At 49.5% G+C, this 20,678-nt stretch overlaps 1 protein-coding gene across 2 annotated transcripts; it reads left to right on the top strand.

Moving 5' to 3' along the window:
- Positions 1-3,244: 3,244 nt before the first annotated feature.
- GOT1L1 (glutamic-oxaloacetic transaminase 1 like 1) lies at positions 3,245-15,371 on the top strand. Of its 2 annotated transcripts, XM_070364144.1 has the most exons (10): positions 3,245-3,980; positions 10,094-10,183; positions 11,302-11,483; positions 12,343-12,454; positions 12,712-12,821; positions 13,047-13,139; positions 13,233-13,383; positions 14,197-14,362; positions 14,803-14,945; positions 15,206-15,371. In XM_070364144.1, exons 2-10 carry the CDS (start codon positions 10,102-10,104, stop codon positions 15,355-15,357), a joined length of 1,191 nt encoding a protein of 396 aa, XP_070220245.1. In that variant the 5' UTR covers positions 3,245-3,980; positions 10,094-10,101; the 3' UTR covers positions 15,358-15,371. The 2 variants fall into 2 exon arrangements, with proteins under 2 accessions (XP_070220245.1, XP_005906168.1); XM_005906106.3 differs by lacking the exon at positions 3,245-3,980 and having other exon boundaries at positions 10,069-10,183.
- The last annotated feature ends 5,307 nt before the right edge of the window (positions 15,372-20,678 follow it).

Consider the following 20,678-nt stretch of genomic DNA (forward strand, 5'->3'; position numbering starts at 1 on the left):
GACATCTGGCAAGTTTACCCGGTACCCACAGCCATATCTCAGGCCTTCATCACTTCTTAACCGAATTAACTAAAATAGTCTTCACGTGGCCTTCTTGCCTAGTTCTGGCTCCTCTCCAGTTCATCCTCCACAGCCCTCAGAGAGACTTTTCTAAAACATAAATCTGACAGTGTCATTCCCTTTCTTAAAATCATTCAATGATCTTCAAGTGCTTGGGGCAGAATTCAGACCCCTTAATGCAAGGGCTTAGCATCAGATGGACAAGTGCCTACCTTCCCAATCTGATTTCATACCACTCCCCTCTCCTATACACTTTTATTCCAAACAGATTTAATTTTTTTTGAACTTAAAAAAAATTTTTTTTGGGGGGCGCAGCTTCTGGGATCTTAGTTCCCCAATCAGAGATTGAACCAGGCTCTTGGCAGTGGAAGTGTAGAGTCAGAACCACTGACTGCCATGGAAGTCCCACAACCACACTTAAATTGACCAAAGAACTCAACTTTGTCACTGTACCTTCACACAGACTGTATCCTCTGCTCATGCACACATCCATCCCTCCCGGCAATAAATTAAATAATAAACTTAAAGTGAACAGGCTCTAAATATGTTACAAAGTAAAACTTGCAGGGTTTGCAGATGACTTGGGTGTTGAGTGAAAGAGGAAAAGAGAGAAGTCTGGGATGGATGTTTTGGCCTGAGAACCTGGGAGAAGGGACTTGCCACTTACTAAAACGGGGGGAAATAATGGAGGATGTGAAACTACCAGTTAGCTTTTGAACACCGTACGTTTGAAAAGTCTGTTCAAGATTTATTGGAATATTAAGTAGGTATTTGGATTCCCGAGTCTAAAGTTTAGGAAAGAAGCCAAGTTGGATGTATAGGTGTATTGTCAGGCCACCCAAGATGGCTGTTCTCTTGCTTTCTGTACTTCCCCTCCTTGACCAGTACCTGCTTCACCTGTAGACTTCACCCTTGACTGACCTTCCCTCTTAATCATGGAGCCTCATCAGTAAATGCCTATGTGTCTGCCTCAGCCCCAGATAGCGATAGTTCTAATCTCTAGATCAGAACTATTTCAGCTATGATAGTGCATCAAAGGGGCCAGTGGGGGGCGGGGCACGCTCTTCTGCTGGTTTCTGCAATAACTGATAAGCCAACCTGATGTTAGCTCCCCCTGGAACTGCAATCTCTCTATTACCCCGGGAGCAAAGACTGCTACCTTGTCTTACCCGCTGTCTGCCCCACACCGTGGGGTGTCGCTCCAGGACCTCACTTCAGACATGTAAGGTCCCTCATCCGTTACGCTGCTGATGTCTCTTTTGCCAACTCTGGGCTCTTTCTTTGGTTTTGAGGCTGGGCAAGTACAGGGTTTTCAGGCCTTCGGGTGCAGCCCAACAGTAAGTTTGATAGATGGATTTTGGCAGTGAAAGGCTGGAAGAAAAAAAAAATGTCGATTCTTGTCTTCTTTGAAGAAAGAGTTCAGAAAAGAGACCAAAACTGTGAAAAAGATAAAAGCATTTATTAGAGGCAGCGTACGTGTGGAAGAACATACGGGCAGACTCAGAGTGAGTTACCTGCCACAGGAGTGGCTTAGGTTGCTTGTATGGGGGCAATTTTCTGGGTTGTCTCTGGCCAATCGTCTCCAGATTTGGTCCTGGTGTGGGTGAGCATCTCTCAGTCAGGACGGATTCCAACTGGCATCTCTCTCTCCTTTGGTCCTTCCCCCACATGGAGGGCCTTCTCTGTGCATGTGCTGAGAACGTGCTCTTAGATTAGACAGTACAGAGATCTGTCATGTGTGACCTTGACAAGAGCGGCTTTTTAAAAATAATTTTGATTGATTGATTGATTTTCTGCTGTGCTGGGTCTTGGGTGCTGGGCGGGCTTTCCTCTGGCTGTGATGAGTCTGGCTCATCCATATTGCTTCTCTTTTTGGTGGCTTCTCTTGTGGAGCAAGGGCTGTAGGGCGGAAGGGCTTCAGTAGTTGCGGTTCCTGGGCTCTAGAGCACAGGCTCAGCAGTTATAGCATACAGGCTTAGTTGCTCCGAGGCAGGTGGGATCTTCCCAGATCAGGGATGGAACCTGTGTCCTCTGCATTGGCAGGCGGATTCTTTACCACTGAGCCACCAGAGAAGCCCCCAAAGTCAGCTTTGACGGAGGTGATGAAGTGCTGATCAGAGTGGGTTCAGCAGACCTTGGAAAGTGAAGAGGAGACAGACTACACATGCTGCTTCAACAGCTGTGGCACTGAAGATCAGAGAACATGGTGTGGTTGATGACCCTGTTGTCACCTTGGTTAAATCCGGGACCCCTGTTTCCCAGAATCCTTGTTAGATTCCGGGTGAGCGTTGGCCAAAAGAGGAACCTGCCTCAGATCTGAGAGCTGGAAATGAAGCAGTGTTCACTAATACCTGAAGGATTTCAGGGTGAGATATGGAAGCAGAGGCGCTGGGTGGGATCCGACTTGTCTTCAGACTCCTCCGCTCATGTCCAGCTCTGCTCACAGACCGATGCCCTGCTGAGTGACGCAGCACTCAACCCCACGACAAGACACTTGGCTGCCGCCCCACACGGGGTTAAGCATCTTCTCATAGACCCCTCCATGCACCCTCTCTTCTAGCCCCCCACACAGCTGGATGTGTCTGGTTTCTCGAATTTCCCTGTACATTCTAAGATGTTCACATACAGGGGCTTCAGGCAGCCTGATGCATAATTATTCTCATTCTCCAGCTCCCTCTGGACCTTCACTCCCCCAGATTCTCTTCCACTCCTGCAAGCTCTAGTTCCTGTAACACCCACATCACTCCCAGAAGTCCTGTTTCCTTGGCTGAACCCTACAGGACACATGGGGTAAGAGCTGGAGAGGGTATGTGAGGTCATGGGAGTATTTGTGTTCAAGATTCAAGTTTCGCACCTGTTTGTATGCTCCAGAGGATGTTCTAATAGAGAGGGGAGATGGAGGAAAGGGCGGAGAAAGCCCAACAGCACGGGCCATGGAGCCCGGGACCCAGGGCAGGAAGGGAAGGCTTGGAGGCAACAGGGGCTCAGGAGAGGTGAGCTCAAGCACGGTGCTAAGTTGTGGGTGGGTACCCATGGAAGGAGATTGGTAGCTATGATGGGAACATGTGAGAGCCTCTTGCAATTACTTTTATTGTCCTTGTGAACAGAAGTAAGAGCGGTAGTTGAGACTACCAGGGGGGAAGGTGGGATATTTAAAGAGAAAGGAGAAAGTGTGATATAATTGTGACACTCTGTCTTTTTTGGCCACCGTTGTCTCTTCTTGGGGCTGCTCTTGTGGCTCAGCTGGTAAAGAATCAGCCTGCAATGCAGGAGACTTGGGTTCCATCCCTGGGTTGGGAAGATCCCCTGGAGAAGGGAAAGGCTACCCACTCCAGTAATCTGGCCTGGAGAATTCTATGGTCTGTACAGTCCATGAGGTCGCAGAGAGTCACACACGACTGAGCGAGTTCACTTCACTTCAATTCTAAGGTTTAGAGAAGTCTCCACTTTCACAGTCTGGCAGGAGGCAGAGCCCACCTCTCAGGAATGAAGCTGAAACCAACAGACTTTCGCTTCTCTCACAGAGCATGAGATGGTTGGATGGCATCATCAACTCGACGGACATGAGTTTGAGCAAGCTCTGGGAGTTGGTGATGGACAGGGAAGCCTGGCGTGCTGCAGTCCACGGGGTGGCAGAGTCTGACACGACTCAGCAACTGAACTGAACTGAACCCCTTGGCTGGAAAATAGGGTGGGGCCAGTGGGTCACGTGAGTGGGCTCAGCCAATCAGAACAGGCTCCTGGGTCTGTGCTTCCGGAACTCTGTGAAGTTAGGATGGAAAGATGGCGGCGGCCAAGAGCTGGTCCTGGGACCTGCAGGGGCAGCGGGGCCAACAGAGGGACGTGAGGGTGGAATTAGTCAGAGCACTGTCTGTTGTTCGTCTGTTTGGCCCCAGATCTCCAGCCTCCCCATCCAGCATGTGAGTTACCAGATATCCTTTCAATAAACCCGCCTTTTATGCTTCGGTCAAGAGTCAGTTTCTGTCGCTTGCAACCGGAAATCCAGATTGATACTGAGAGGAAGGAAAGGCTGGAGGCCAGTAACATGCTTCTCTTTTCATTCGATTGGCAGCATTTGTCAGGGTTTCCTACATGTCAGGGGCCAGTAGGTTCAAACTTTGAGGTCATTTTCTGAGAACTCCGTGACTAGAGGGGTAACAAAAGGCTCTTCTCTGCCAGTTCTAACGGGACTCCAATAGGCCAGGCTCAGTCACATGCCTCTTCTCAGAGCAGCCCCCAGGATTTGGGAACCAAGGCTGGGGAGCTGAGTGGGGTTCCTTACTGGAAGGAGTAGGAAGAGGGTTTCTGGGCGAACTTTGTGAAAAACCACTACCTTACTTTTGGCAGCTCATCAGCCAGTGTTCTTTTCCTCCAACATGTAATTCCAGGAATGGTCTCACCTCACATGATGCAGTTTTTCTACATCAAAGAAACTCATGGTCTTCTCCCTAAAGGGAACAACTCAGGTCACATCCAACATCCAATGTGGAGTTTAGGATCTCCGGGTGAGGTGCCTTTTCTTCATCTGAAAGTAGCTACGTATGACACTGTAGCTTACATACCCAAAATGAATTTACCCACTCCTCAGTACACCCAGTGTTCCGTGCCTGGAGGAAAACTGCTATAAGGCCCCCATTTAGAAAAGCAGGAAAGGGAAGTGACGTACAGCAGTCCCTGGTCCCAGAGCAGCACACCCCACAACTGTGTGGACATGGACATAAAGTGTCCTGGCACTAGAGTGAGTGTTTGAGGTCAGTTAATGAGGGTGTCCTTTTCCCCCAGCCTCCTATCAGGAATTTCCTTTATCCTTTGATCTCCCTGGCTGAGCCTGAGAGTGGCTAAGTAAAGATTGCTTAGGGAGTGGGTTGGTAAAGGGGACTGTTCTGCTTTAGCAGCTAGCTTCTGTGAGTGTGGTTACCGGAATCTGCAATTTTCTGGGGGGAAATGTCAAAGCCCTAGTTTGTTCAAATGTCCATTTTATTTCAAGAGACCTCCCAAGAATTCTATAGTATAAACTCTATAATCAGAAATTCTTGCATTTAGGTCTTATGTTTATAGTTCTTCTCTCCTTGTGATGGCCCAGGGGACAAATCCCTTTCCATAATAACTGTCACGCAATTCTATAATGTTTGTTTTCCTGATTTAAAAATAAATATCGTGGGACTTCCCTAGTGGTCCAGTGGCTGAGACTTCCAGTGCAAGGGGCCTAGATTTGATCCCTGGTCGGGGAACTGGATCCCATGTGCCACAACGAAAAGATCTGGCATGCCCCAACAAAGATCGAAGATCCCACGTTCTGCAACTAAGATTCAGTGGAGCCGAATTTAAAAAAAAAAAAAAATGCATATACTGAGATGGAGAGATTTTAAATTACTTACCGAAGGCCCTGTAGGTACTAAGGGGAAGAAGTAAGATGGAAAGCCAGGCTGCCTAGGACCAAAGACCCTCCTCCATTCAAACACCACGAAGCTCTAGTTAGGGTCTCGGTTCTGTGGCCAAAAAGGGGAGGCAGGTAAAAACGGAATGAAGGATTTTCAGTGGACGCTGAGGGTGACAGGCGTGTGCTGGCTGCTTTGGTAGGTGGGTGTTGTGGCTTGAGAGGCTTCAGAAGAATGAACCCTTGGCGTCCACACTGATACCGCGTGATTGTCAGCGTGGTTGCCAGTCCCTGTGCAATGTGGAAGTGCTGGAGCCAATGGCAGGCTAAGAAACAAGTGTCAATGAGGGGGTAAGACTGGATGAATGTGAGGGTGAGCCCCGAGTCACTTGAGAACACCCCAGGAATGGCCAGAAACAGCTGGTAAAGACTAAGACAGGCCTGTGGTCCTGTGGTCTGTGGAAAAGACAGGATATTCTAGTTTATGTAACCACATCTGTACCTGGGCTGGTGAGGGATGGAACTTGGGCCACGAGCACTCTGTCCCCAGTTATTGGCTGATCACCTTCAGGGTAGAGCCTCAAGGCACAAGCCAACCACCACCTCCGTTACTCCCTGCTGGCTGTCACTCTCTGTAGCCTGCGAGAGTCCAGAGAGGAGACTTCCCCACTGCCTCTGCTGGGATACGGATGTTGGACAGGTTTGGAAGCACAAGGCCAACGAACATAAAAATAGCCGTTAAAGATGACAGCTCTTCTTGGGATTTCCCTTGTGGTCCAGTGGTTAAGACTCCAAGCTCCCAACCCAGGAGTCTAGGGTTCAGTCCCCAGGATCCCACATGCTGCAACTAAGACTCAATGCAGCCAAAAAATAAATAGTCTTTAAAAAAAAAACATTAAAAATGGTATTTCTTCTTGGGACTTCTGTGTAGTCCAGCTGGCTAAGACCCTATGCTCCCACTGCTGGGGGCCCAGGTTCCATCCCTGGTCAGGGAACTAGATCCCACATGTAGCAACTAAAGATCCTGTGTGCTGCAACCAAAACTTGATGTGGCCAAATAAATAAATAATTAAAAAAATAATAAAAAGAGAGTGGCTTTTTTTTTTTTTTTTGCCATGCCTCGTGGCTTATGGGATCTTAGTTCCCTGATCAGTGATTGAACCCAGGCCCTAAAGCTTGGAGCCCTAACCACTGGACTGCCAGGGAATTTCCAAGATGGTGATTCTTAAGACTTGGATAATTCTGTGAACACTCTCTGACTTCCTTCCCAGCACCCCTTCTCCCCTCTCTCATTTCTGACAATTTGTGGAAACTCTTTTAGGGAACTCTTCTAGGCATGGGTTTGATTTCTGAGTCAGGAAGATCCCCTGGAAAAAGAAATGGCAATCCACTCTAGTATTCTTGCCTGGAGAATCCCGTGGACAGAGGAATCTGGTGGGCTACAGTTCATGGCGTTGCAAAGGGTTGGACACGACTGAGCATGCTCGCCTAGTTCTGTCCATTCTTAGCTGTGCAGTTTGGGAGGGAGGAACACACCCCTCAGCTCTAGGTGGTTGGGTTACACTCACCAGAGTGTCCCATCCTCGGCCATGATAAGGTCAGGGATGGGCCAGTGACTGACTTGGTGCAGTCGAGAGAAAGGAGGTGGGGGGTTCTGGGAGGGAAACTTACTGGTTCTTGCAAGGAGCCAAGAGGAGAGATGCTCTCTCTTCCTCTGGATAGTGCTGCAGCTATTGTTTGAAAACACTTTCTAAATAAACAGTCATCTGCATGTGGTCTATCATTTCCAAGGGATGAAGTAGGATGCCGTGGAAAGCAAGTCAGCGTTAGTTCCTGTTCTCGTCCACCGGCCAGCCTGTTCCACTTTCCAGAGGTGATCACAGTTACCTGCTTCTTCTGGCACCCCTCCAGAGCTTCTCTGTGCATATACATGCAAATGATCTTTTATTTCTCCCGAAGTGGTCTCTACTTTGCTCTCCACGTGTACCTCCTTGTTCCTAATGATGTATCTTGGATATTATTACACATTTGTATCTGTAGGGCTGCCTTTAACTGCTGCACAGAATTCTATTATATGGATATTCCAGTGTAAACATTCCTTCAGTAATCAGCATTTAGCTTATTTGCAAATAGAGCTGCAATGGAAATTGTTCAAATGTGTATCCTTTGCGTCAGTGCTACGTTCGCTTTTGCTCCCATGCCCAGAGTCACCCCAAGAACAAAGTGGAAGCCTCCAGAAAAGGAGAGCCAAGGGAACTACAGGAAATGAAGCTGGAACCCTGACGAGTCGTTACACTGTGGTCTGAACGATGCTTGAAGTCAGATGTACCTGAGCCTGCCCACTTATAGAGGCAATGAATTCCTTCTCCTGTTCATGCTAGTTTGGGATGGTTTTGTTGTTGTTGTTGTTTCTTGTCGCATAAAAAATTCTCATTGGCACAGATATTAAATCCTCACAACCAAGATGTGAAGTGAAAAAAGTATGATGAAAAATGACATGGTGCTTTTGATATCCATCATCTTAAAATATAAACATCTTAGAGAAGAAACCAGAAAGGGTACACCAAAAGGTTAACTGTGGTTGTAGGTTGCTTGTAGACATCTGTGTTCTATATATATTTAAGTTTTAAAGGTTTCTACAGGACTTCCTGGGTGGTCCAGTGGTTAAGAATCTGTCTGCCAATGCAGGGGACACGGGTTCAATCCCTGGTCCAGGAAGATTCCACATGCCAAGAGGCCACTCAGCCCGTGTGCCACAATTACTGAGCCCGTGCTCTAGAGCCCTGGAGCCACAACTGCTAGGCCCCTGTGATGCAAATAATGAAGCCCGCATGCCCTAGAGCCTGTGCTCTGCAACAGGAGAAGCCACCGCAATGAGAAGCTCACGCACCACGACTCGAGAGTAGCCCAGCTCGCCACACGAGAAAGCCCAAGCACAGCAATGAAGACCCAGCATAGCCAAAAATAAATGCTTCCAAAGGTTTCTGCAGTAATAGGGATAACTTGCACAATCATTTGTCTCAAGGCAGGTTCCCTGGAAACACAGGCTGAGACAAGGATTTGGGGCATGTGGTTTGCAGAGGGAGTGCTCTGTAGGAGGAACCCACAAGGAAGTGAAGGAAGCAGGATTGTAAAGAGGAGGGGGCCACACAAGGGGCCCTGGGGCAAGTCTAGCCATGGCCTGATTGGGGGATGGGCCCTGAAGTGCAAAATGAGCCACGTGCATCCCCCAAGTCAAGAGGAATGACTTTTTAAATTAAATTATTGTTATCTTTAAATCTTTTTGGCCACACCAAGGCATGTGGGAATCTTAATTCCCCCACCAGGGATCTAACCTGTGCTCTCTGAAGTGGAAACTTGAGATCTTAACCACTGGACGGCCAGGGAAGTCCCACGGCTGGCTTTTTGTATGCAAGATCAGGTAGTAATTGGCTGCTGCTGCCTGTGGGAGTGTAACCTGCCAGGTGGTGTCCTGTTGCCAAGAACAATCTGGAAGGTAGATGAGAAAGAAAATCCTTATCCACCAGCAGGGCTGGTAAAGGTATCTGGGTGAGACACCAACTACATCTGTAACAATCACAGAGTCATTTGAAAGAAAAGAATATATATAGGACATCCTACAGAGGCCAATGCTTTCTGCCCTTGATCTCTGCCTTCTACACTTGCTGCTGGGACACCATTGAAAGAGTTAGTAAATGTAGAAGACTTCACTGTAAATAACAGAGAAATAGGATTGTCTTAATGGGCATCCCTGGTGACTCAGTGGTAAAGAATCCACCTGCAATGCAGCCTCAGATTCAATCCTTGGGTCGGGAAGATCCCTGGAGGAGAAAATGGCAACCTACTCCAGTATTCTTCCCTGGAGAATCCCATGGACAGAGGAGCCTGGTGTGGTACAGTCTATTGGGTCGCAAAGAGTCGGACGTGACTGACTAAGACAACAGCAGGAATGGCAAATTACACTCTTTCTAGAAATAGGACTCTTGAAAATAATTGTGGAAGAAAGCAGTGTTGTTTTTCTTTTCTTTTAAACACCTGGACTCCTGAGTAAAATGAAAGTAGAAGCTTTTTAAATGTATCCCTAGACTCACATTACTGCTGGGTCTGAGGTTTCACGTCTGCAGAAGAAGTCCTGTCCGGGCTCATGGCTGCTTGTGTTTCCACGTCTTCTAAGGGGCTGATCTGTTATTTTAGATGAGCAGTTCAGTGGTTAAGATTCTGTGCTTCCACTTCAAGGGTCACTGGTTCGATCCCTGGTCAGGAAACTAAGATCCCACATGCTGTGCAGCCCCCCTCCCCCCAAAAAATGTATTGGTGGATTAGGTGACTAGAGGAGGCAGTGAGTTAGGGAGATGCGCCTGGGAATTCTAGGTCCTCACTGTGACTTCCTCCAGCCCAGTCTCTCAGAGGGTCCTTCCCAAGCGTCTTGGAATACTCCCATAGCCCTTGGGGAGGGCCACCATGGACACAGTGAGTGATGGGGTTCTGTTGCTCTGGTGACCGGTTGCCGCCAAGATTCTGGAAAGAGGCAGATCTGGGTGGCCCAGACTTGGAGGCAGGCTGCAGGCAGGAGCCTTCAGGAGAAAAACTCAGGAGCAGAAGCACAGTCCTGGTTCTATTTTCCCTCAGCGATGCCCACTCTGTCTGTGTTCACAGATGTGCCCATGGCCCAGAAGCTAGAGGGCAGCTTGCTCAAGACCTACAAGCAAGATGACAACCCTAACAAGATGTTCCTGGCCTATAAAGGTAGAAGCCTCGTCGTTTGAGACGCAGGGTGCCATGACCGCCTCTAGGAGGGCAGTGTTCCCACTGCCACAGAGGGGTAGAGAGAGCACAAACCTCCCTAGACAGAGAGGTCTGTTGCTGTGAACAGAATTGCCTAGAGGGGAAAGGAGCAGAAAACCTCGTGGGTGGGTCTGGGCCCTCTGCCCTTCTCTGCGGGTTCCTGGCATTTGATAAGGGCTGTATCCTCTCCCGGGCTTCCCAGGTGGCGCTAAAGAACCCACCTGCCAATGCAGGAGACGTAAGTGACCAGGGTTCATTCGATGCTTGCGTTGGGAAGATCTCCTGGAGAAGGGCATGGCAACCCACTCCAGTATTCTTGCTTGGAGCATCCCATGGACAAAGGAGCCTGGCGGGCTACTGTCCATAGGGTCTCAAAAAGTTGGACACGACTGAATCAATGTAGCACACATGTATCCTTTCCCCCAGCTCTGTGCTCGAGCCTATGAGGACACTGCCTTTCCTACAGCCTCTTCATTCTCCCCTTCTCCCTCCTCTGCTCCTGAACCAGGAATGGCCCCTAGACTGTTCGGGGATGCAGCCAGCCCTTGCCACGGTGAAAGTCAGTGTCACCTTTGTTCAGTCCCACATGAAAAGTGAAAGTGTTAGTCACTCAGTCATGTCTGACTCTTTGCAACCCCATGGACTATAGCCCACCAGGCCCCTCTGCCCGTGGGATTCTCCAGGCAAGAATACTGAAGTGAGTTGCCATTTCTTTCTCCAGGGGATCTTCCCGACCCAGGGATCGAACCTGGGTCTCCTGCATTGCAGGCAGATTCTTTACCGTCTGAACCACCAGGGAAGCCCAACCTATAACTCTCCCATTGTCTATCATCTTTGCCCTTTAAAATGGCATAGGTTTCTGTTGTCTTTTCCAAAAAGATGAAAATTAGACATACCCACTAACAACACATTGTTTTTTATAAAGGGGTTGAGGGAAGAAAAGGAAAGTTGTCTTTTCCTAGGCAACTTCCCAAAGCCCCAGGAGAACCAGGACAGTATTCGTGGGCTGTCTGCAGAGCCCACAAGCTTGCAGGCACCGCGGTGGGCCTCCAGAGACCCCTCTGCCCTTCCCGTCACAGTCTGCATGACCAGCAAAGGCAGACCCTGGGTGTCCTCCGTGGTGCGCAAGACTCGAATGCAGATTGCCCAAGATCCCTCCCTGAACTATGAGTACACGCCGGTGATGGGCATGAAATCATTCGTCCAGGCTTCCCTGAACCTCCTCTTTGGAAAGAACAGCCAAGTCATTGTGGAGAACAGGGTGAGAAGCAGGGCTCTTCTCTCGCTCACTGAGACACGAGGAGTAGAGACTGGGGGTCTGGGATTGTACAATCGCAAACATGAAAAGAGTTTAGAGGGGCCCCGCAAAGTTCAGAGTGACCCAAGTCCTTGCATTGGAGGACAGAGCCGGGATCAAGACCCAAAGCCGGGGGTCTCCACACCAGCCCCCACTGCTTCGGTGCCAGCTCTTTCAAGAAGGGAATGATCCGAACCTGAAGTGGTGCTGATATCACCATCGCTCTTTTTTTTTTTTTAATGGTTTTATGATTTTTAATGGTTGAAAAATCAAAGAGGGGTGATATTTGGGGACCCATGAAAATGACATGAAATTCAAATTTTGGTGTCCAGAAAAATGTTATTGGAACATGGTCACAATCATTTACTTGTCAAGAGTGGCACTCTGTGCTAAGGGCAGCGTTGAGTAGTTATACGACCTGAGTGAGCGAGCGATCAAGTGATCGTAGCTCAGTTGTGTCCAACTCTTTGGGACCCCATGGACTGTACCCCACCAGGCTCCTTTGTCCTGGAATTCTCCAGGCAAGAATACTGGAGTGTGGGTTGCCATTTCAGCATGAAATAGTGACTGTTTGGTCCTTTGCAGACAAAGGCTGCCCATGCCTGGTATGAACGTGAGCACCACAAGGGGTGGAGGGGGTTCATTCCATTCCCTTACGTATCCCAAGTGCCCACCACAGTGTCTGGCACCCAGTAGGGGCTCAGTAAACCCGGATGGATGAGTCAGTGGAGGTGCACGTGTGGGAGCACGTGGCCTTGACCTCCTAGAGCAAGGTCCTCCTTCCCCAGTGTTGGGAGACACTGGCACGTTTTTTTGCTGGCAGGCAGGGGGTGTGCAAACCGTCGGGGACAGCGGCGCTTTCCAACTCGGGGCTCAGTTCCTCAAATCTTGGTGTCAGAGTTCTCAGATAGTTTACATCGTTTCTTCTCAAAAAGGTGAGTGGCAGCCCCTGGCCCCGCCCCGTTTTTGATTCCCACCCCACCACCTGCAGTCTTCACCGCTCTCCCTCCTCACTCTGTCCTGGGAAAAATGGTCGCCGGGCTGCGGTATCCTTGTCCTTTTCCTGTTCCTGTCCTCCCTTTGGCGACTCATCCCCCTCCCCTGCCCCGGACCCCGTTCTCTGGTGTGTCTGCCTCCCATCTCTCCACTTCTCGCATGCCAGCTGGTGGCAGGGGGTGCTGTGTTCCCACAGAACCTCATGGACTCATCTTCCAGGACATGGGCTTTACAGTTTATGAACACACCTTCTGGGACTCTGCGCATCTGTGCTTGGACCCTAACATGCTCCTCGATGTGGTGAAGGTAGAGGTGCCCCCGCTCTCAGCAGTGTCTCCCCAGACCTGGTTTACAGCTTCCCTTTTCTCCTAATCACCCCCTCTACCCCGACTCTGGTCATCCAAGACCCTTTATAGGCTCAGATTCACAGCCCTTTAGTAGGAACCCACGTGGAGGATGGCTTCTCCCAGCGTCCCCCTGTCACGACCTGTGTGGTCCGGGAGGCACCGACAGGACAGTCTTTCCCTGCAGCATGCCCCGCATGGCTGCGTCTTTGTGATCGGGAGTATGGGCAACTGTCAGCTGACCCCTAGTCAGTGGACACAGTTGATGACCCTGATGAAGGTGAGTGCACCTCCCGCCCGGCTCTCCTCCGTCTCAGCACCTCCCATGCCTCCAGGAGTCCCTCCCACTTCTCATTCTCTTTTTATCCGACAGAGCAAGGAGATATTTCCATTTTTTGACATTCCCTATCAAGGTTTATCCACTGGTGACCTGGAGGAGGATGCTAGATTCTTACACTACTTTGTGTCTCAAGGCTTTGAGTTTTTCTGCAGCCAGTCTCTATCCAAGAATTTTGGCATTTATGGTACGTCGTGGGCAGGGGGAGCAGGGAGGGCCTGATGGCGCCACAGCTGGGGCACAGGACACGTTTGACGTCTCCTGCCCTCTGGAGAGAGCCCAGAGCCCCGGAGCACCCCAGGGCACCTTGGAGGCAGAGGGAAGGGTACTGAGCTACACGTCAGGGTCTGTGGTACGGTCTCAGCTCAGCTGCTAAAGCTGACTCTGGGTAAATCATCTCATACCCCTTAGGCTTCTGTTTCTTCAACTGGAAGATGAGGGGCTGGGACTTAGCGATGTTTCAAGTCCCTTTCACCTTAAAAAAAAAAGACTTTTTGCAATCTGTTTATTTTTGGCTGTGCTGGGTCTCTGTTGCTGTGCTTGGGCTTTCTCTAGTTGCAGTACACGGGCTTCTCACTGCGGTGGTTTCCCTTGTTGCAGAGCACTGACTCTAGGGCACAGGGGCTCAGGAGTCGTGGTTCCCGGGCTTTAGAGTCCAGGCTCAGTAGTTGTGGTGCAGGGGCTTAGTTGCTCCGTGGCATGTGGGATCTTCCTGGACCAGGAATTGAACCCGTGTCCCCTGCATTGGCAGGCGGATTCTTAACCACTGGACCACAGGGAGGGGCTGCCTTCCACCTTTAAGACTCTTACTTGCAGCTACTTTTCTTGGCAAGAAGAGCCTGCACCTACTTCTTGGGGCCTGGATGGGGCCTTCTTGGTGTGGCTGGGTGGAGGGCCCTGTCGTCCAGCCCTCCCCTCTGCAAGGCTGGAGGCAGAGACTGAGGGCACTGCCCAGGAACGGTGGGGGTGCTGAAACAGGCCGTCTGTCCCATCGCTGCAGATGAAGGAGTGGGTACTCTCGTGGTGGTGGCCCTCAACAACCAGCTCCTGCTGCGCGTCCTCTCCCAGCTGATGAACTTTGCGCGGGCCCTGTGGCTAAACCCTCCCACCACGGGCGCTCGCATCATCACCTCTGTCCTCTGTAACCCTGCTATGCAGGGAGAATGGTAAGGCAGGGAGAGGAGCAGGACAGGTGGGCAGAGGCTCCGCATTCCCACAGACCCGCTGACTCACAGGATGCCCCGGCTACTTCCCTTCCTGCCTATGTTGCCTCTTTCACTGAGGAGCCCCAGTGGCAATGCTGAAGGTTGGGGGAGTGGGTAACGGGATGCTCTTTGGGGGCACAGGTCAGCTTATTATTGAATTGTTTGAATGCTCTCAGGTGGCAAGAGGAGATGAGGAAGCACCAAGGACCTGCTTCTCTGGCAAAGTTGGCCGGAGAGTCTGCTTCCCTTGCTTACATTAATATGGGCTGAAACCCCCTCCTGTTTATAACCATCCCAGATGGGTGCTTACTCTTGAAGGGAGAAGAGGGGAAAGGCAATGAAGGGTCGAGAGCCTGGGGAGACCTTATGCTCTCCATTTCTTGCTGTCCTTCCCTTGGCAGGAGACAGAGTCTGGAAGGGGTTGTAGAGAACGTCATGATGACCAAGGAAAAGGTGAAGGAGAAGCTCCGGCTTCTGGGAACCCCTGGCTCCTGGGATCACATCACTGAGCAGAAAGGGTCCCACAGCTATCTTGGACTCAACTGTAAGTACCTAGGAAGGGACAGCTCTCTCGTTTCTGACCTTGGATTTGGGCTTGTATTTGAGCATAAACTTCATGGACCAGGTAACCCGTCCCTAGCTTCACCTCAGACTTTGATTCTTTCCTGAGGAAAGTGGAGCTGCTTTGGGACCCTTGTGGCTCCCCAGAAATACTGACACTTCCTACTGTCCATAATTCACCCTGGGCTAGAGGGGAGCGGGATGGGACCACCCTAGGATCTGAGACCCTATGGTCGTCACCAGCCCAACAGGTGGAATACCTGATCAGTGAAAAGCATATCTATATCCCTAAGAATGGTCGGATCAACTTCACCTGTATCAATTCCTACAACATAGATTACATCACTTCGAGCATCAATGAGGCTGTCTGCTTCACAAAGGACTCAGAGAGATAGCTTCTGAAAGTAAATGACCCCTGATTGGAATAAAGCTTTAGTCTTTACAAAAGTCCTGTGCTGATTATTCATTGCTATAGTTCATTTCTCTGCAGAGCACTCTCTCTCTCCCCATCTATCTATAAAGCATTGGCCTGGCCTCAGCAAAGAGGGGTAAAAAAGACCCAGAGAAGAAGGGAATGTTTGCATTCATTGACTATCTCATATTGAGCATTGAGAATTGAGCACTGTCTGTGCAATTGGAACACGACAGCTGGAGAGGAAACTGGAAGCTTCTGCCTGGTATCTCCTTGTTGAGCACCTGGCATACCATATATTGGGCTTTCCTTGTAGCTCAGTTGGTAAAGAATCTGCAATGCTGGAGACCTGGGTTCAATCCCTGGATTGGGAAGCTCCTCTGGAGAAGGGAAATACCCACTCCAGTACTCTGGTCTGGAGAATTCCAAGGACATGTATAGTCCATGGGGTTGCAAAGAGTTGGACATGACTGAGTGACTTTCACATACCATACTGAGGCCTGATCTGGTGTCTTAGTCCATTTGGGCTGCTGTAACAAAATATCATAGACTGGGTGTCTTATTAACAACAGAAATTCATTAAGATTCTTAGATTTCTGGAAGCTGAGAAGTCCGGGATCAAGTTATACCAACAGACTTGGTGCCTACTGAAAGCCTATCTCCTGGTTCATAAGCAGCTCTGGCTGCAGCCTCACATGGTGGGAGGAGTGAGGGATCCCAGGGGCCTCTTTTATGAGGGCACTAACCCTGTTCACGAGGGCCCCACCTTCATGACCTAATGACATCCCAATGCCATCACGTTGGAGATTAGGTTCCAACATTTTTATTTATGCTTTTTATTTATTTGTTTATTTTGGCTGCTTTCTCTAGTTGCAGTGAGCAGGGGCTGCTCTCTAGTTGTGGTCCCCAGGCTTCTCATTGCAATGGCTTCTCTTGTGGAGCACAGACTCTAGAACACAGCTCAGTAGCTGTGGCACATGGGCTTAATTGCTCTGAGGCATGTGGAATCTTCCTGGACCAGGAATCAAACCTTTGTCCCGTGCATTGGCCCGCAGACTCTTAACCACTGGCCCACCAGAGAAGTCCCAGCATATGCATTTTGAGGGGATACAAATATGCAGACCATAGCATACAGGCATCAAAAGCTATGTAAAAAGCAGACAGTCCAGTTCATTTCCTCTGGAAGTTTACAATCTAGTTGGAGAATCAGCCTTGCATGTAGGCATGCGAAGTCGCTTCTGTCGTGTCCGACTCTTTGCCACCCTATGGACTATGGCCACTAACGTGACTATTGGGAATCTGTTAATACATAGAACTCTGCAAACCCCCAGCAGGTATGACACCCTCCACCCCAGCTGGGGAAAAACAACTCACTCGGTAAAAATGGAGCTAATCGTAAAAGGTGGCATGTAAACAAGTAAGTCTCAGGGAAAGGTTAACCCAGCAGGACTTAAGTGCCCAAACTTCATATATTCTAAGGGACTTCAGAAATGGCCCTTGACCAGTGGCTGAGAAATGAAGTCTGAGCTCTTAGAGTTTCCTGCCTGACAAGAGTAGCTTTGTGTGATGAAGCCCTTGGGTCATTCTGTGCCAGTTGGGTGTCTGGGGCTGGAGACTAAGGAGTTCAGTTATACAGACCCTGCATGCCCACGTGATTGAGGCCCCATAAAAACTTGGGATACCAAAATCTTGGTGTGCCTCACTGGCAACACCTCACACATACTGTCACATGTTGGTGCTGGGAGAATTGAGCACTGTCTGTACAACGGGAACAGGACAGCTGGACAGGAAACTGGAAGCTTCTGCCTGGTATCTCCCAGATTCCATCCTTTCTACCCTTTTCCTTTGCTAATTTCAGCCTGTATCCTTTCACTATAATAAACTGTAACTATGAGTGTAACAGCACAAGGATTTCAGCAAGTCCATTTTTAGCTTCTTTGAATTCCCTGAAGATTGTTCTCACAGGGAGTGCAGACAAAGTGAACAGCCTCGTGGGGTTGGGCTTAAGATCCCCAAAGCTATCTGTAAAGGCTGGGGGCTCCTGCCTGGAAAATAAATAGTTCCTTTCCCCTAAATTGTAAGTCTTGTGAGAGGAAGCAGAGATTCTGTCTAGATATCTCATAAGTGAGCAGGATTGCAAGCAAGTTCATAGAGCAAGTGGGGTCATCTCCTTTGGTTTCCTGGTGCTTAAAGATGAATTTATCTTGAGTCGGTGTTTATCCACAGATGAAGATTATTCTCTCAGGTCTTTTGAAGATTCCTATGTCCCAGGTTCTAAGGGCTTCTAACCTGAATGCCAGAAGATCTCTAGAAAAACCCTTAGTGCCTGTGGATCGCGTTTTTAACCATCCTCAAAGCATAAAGATAGAATTTATTCAGCCAGGCTCTCCCCAACCTCCTGAGCCTAATAAAATAATCCTAGTGACTTTCAGGTTATATATCGATATATATTTATATTCAAAAAAGTTTGGAAGGATATGCTTCTAAGGCATCTCTGACTGATGGGATTACAAATAACGTTCATATTTGTGTATTTTAACTTTTATATGAAAAACTACTTATATATATATATATATATATATGAGGTGAGTCTTGGTGATTGGATTTGCATGGCTTTTGGAGAAATAAACTTTAAAATATTAAAATAATAATAATTATTACTTTTGGCTGCTCCACCTGGTTTTCAGGACCTCAATTTCCCCTACCAGGGATTGAACCTGGGCCATGTCAGTGAAAGCCTGGAATCCTAACCACTAGCCCACCAGTGCGTAGAGTGTGGGCATGCATGCTTGGTCATGTCTGACTCTTTGCAACCCCATGGACTTTAGCCCGTCAGGCTCCTCTGTCCATGGGATTTCCCAGACAAGAATACTGGAGTGGGTTGCTATTTCCTACTCCAGGGGATCTTCCCAACCCAGGTATCGAAGCTGTGTCTCCTGCATCTCCTGCGTAGTCAGATTTTTTTTATCACTGAGCCAGCCACCTGGGAAGCCCTACTAGCCTACCAGGGAACTCCCTAAAATAAGTTAAACTTTTACTTTAAAAGTTTTATTAACAAAGATTACATAGCAGCATTACTAATGAAAGTTTGTGAACATCTTAAGAGATGAACAATAAGGATATAGTGTAGCAACCATATCAACTTAGTGGAATATTATGCATTCATTAAAATGATCGTTATTAATACCAGGCAGTACACTTACATGCAACCAGGGAAATACTTATATAATAAGTAATAAGAATACAAAATTCCATGCATATAAGCCAGGAGTAATAAGAAAGACTGAAAATAATGATTTGTTAGGAACAGTAGGAGGTGGGCGATTTTTCCATTTGGATTTCTTCATACTGGGGTGGTGATAACATGGGAAGAAATATTTTTTCGCTTTTTATTCTTGGGAGCCAGTCTTTCTTTGAAACACAGCGTAGGACACTGGAGACATGGGAGCTTGGGTTGAGTAAACTGTCAGTGAAATGCATCTGATTCTTCCAAGGAGTCCAGACTGTAACAATGACCTTTACTATCATAGCTGATGGTTGTGGAATGCTACCTGGAGCTGCATTATTTAAGCACTTTAGGTCCATCTTCTCAATTTTCATTACATTTCAAGCAGGTTAATATTATTATTATCATCCTTGTTTGCAGTGTTAGTGAGCACCAGTAACCTGTCCAGATTGGGTCACACAGCTGACAAGAGCTGCAGACCAGCCTTGGTGCCTTGACCCCCCTGCTTCGGGGTGCTGCCTTCCCCCAGGCAAGCTGCTTCCATCACCCTTTCATTCTTGCCCCCCAACCCCCAGGAGGTAATAAGCACCCAGAGTAGAGCCTGGAGGGAGACCGCTAGGGCCTAGAGGAGCCTCCAGGGTCCACGAGCCCAGAGCCAGGTGTACCGCCTGCCTTGCAGAGAATTAAGAGCTGCAGAACTACTTGCCCCCCAAGCCCCCACCCTCCCCTCCCCTGCCTTCCCTGCCCAGCAGATACAGCCCTCTAAGCAGAGGGCTGATCAGGACAAGGAGATGAAGGAACCGTAAGAGGGAGGGATGGGGTCCACAGGCTTTCTTAGGACCGGAAAACCCTGCTGGAGAAGGTAGCCACCACCAACCGCTCTAGGGTAGCGGGTTGGAACTTCTCTGACTGCCCAGTGGTTAGGGCTCCAGGTTCCCAACGCAGGAGGCACGGGTTTGATCCTTGGTGGGAGAACTAAGATCCCACATGCTGCACTGCACATAAAATAAAATGAACAGTCTGTGGCTGGCAAGACTGCAGGGAGGCCAAGTTTCAGGCTCTGGGTCTGGCGATTCTGCACCGACACTGCGGTTCCGCTTTTCCTGGTGCCAGGCAGGTTCCTCCCGGGGACACCACTGGCCCAGGCATCTTCAATTGTCTGATGTGTGAGTGTTGGGGAGCAGGGCGCCAGGGAGGAAGTATTCCATGGTGGGCTCATCTTTTCCCCCTACATCTCCCGTCGGGAGGGTCTTGGTCTTCAAGTGAATCCACCTCTGTCAGTGCCCTGAGACTCCAAGGTTATCCCCGCCAGGGTGTGCCAGGATTCCAGAAGATTCCAAAGGATCCAGGGACGAGTGTCCCCCAGGCTCTACTCACGCTTGCAGGCGCCGAGTCCAGCAGTTTGTGATTGCGTGCCCTAAGCTTTCCCAGCATTTCTGGGGCTGCCTTCTCCCTTTTTCCATCGGCTGTAGGTCCCAGCAAGACCTTCCACCGAAAGAAAACCTGAGGTTGTTCCCGATTTTCATTGGTCGGCGAGTGGCTGCAAATGTACCAGGAGAAGCCTGAACAGGGCGCTGCTTCTAGGAAACCCAGTTCTCTGTAGGTAGAGATGGCCCCAGGCTCGCCTCCAAATCCCGGATGTCTGTGTGTGTGTTGGAGGGAGGCAGGGTTGGGAGGATGCCCAACTTGGGCTGAGGAAAGTGGAGGATGGGGTTCTGTGATGGGGCAAGCAAGGAGGCCCCAGGACAGAGAGGACCCTGGAAGAACTGGAAGGTACCCCGGGGCAGAGCATCCGACTGCAGGTGGCAGGGTTACCGGGCGAACCACCCGCTGGCGAGTAGAAGGGAGCCAAGGGCTGGGAGAAAGGCGTTTTCTACTTAGGAATAGGTCTGGGACCCTGTTCGAAGGCTGGGGCTCGTGTCCCCGGACGAGGCTGAAGGGCTGATCAGCGGTGCTGTGGGGGTAGGTGCCCTGGTGGAGGACGGGCTCAGGACTGCTCGTGAGTGCCCCCAGCAGGCTTCGCCTTCACTTGCGGTTCTCCTCCTGCCGGGGCACTAGGGTCTTCCCGGGCAGCCTAC

Source organism: Bos mutus, chromosome 27 (genome assembly GCF_027580195.1).
Source record: "Bos mutus isolate GX-2022 chromosome 27, NWIPB_WYAK_1.1, whole genome shotgun sequence".
NCBI classification, from domain to species: domain Eukaryota; kingdom Metazoa; phylum Chordata; class Mammalia; order Artiodactyla; family Bovidae; genus Bos; species Bos mutus.

Coding starts and splice junctions, on each gene's coding strand:
- GOT1L1 (XM_005906106.3), top strand. CDS start 10,069: ATGCCCACTCTGTCTGTGTTCACAGATGTGCCCATGGCCCAGAAGCTA. Junction 11,484..12,342: donor AAGTCATTGTGGAGAACAGG/GTGAGAAGCAGG, acceptor TTTTGCTGGCAG/GCAGGGGGTGTGCAAACCGT. Junction 14,946..15,205: donor CAGCTATCTTGGACTCAACT/GTAAGTACCTAG, acceptor GGTCGTCACCAG/CCCAACAGGTGGAATACCTG.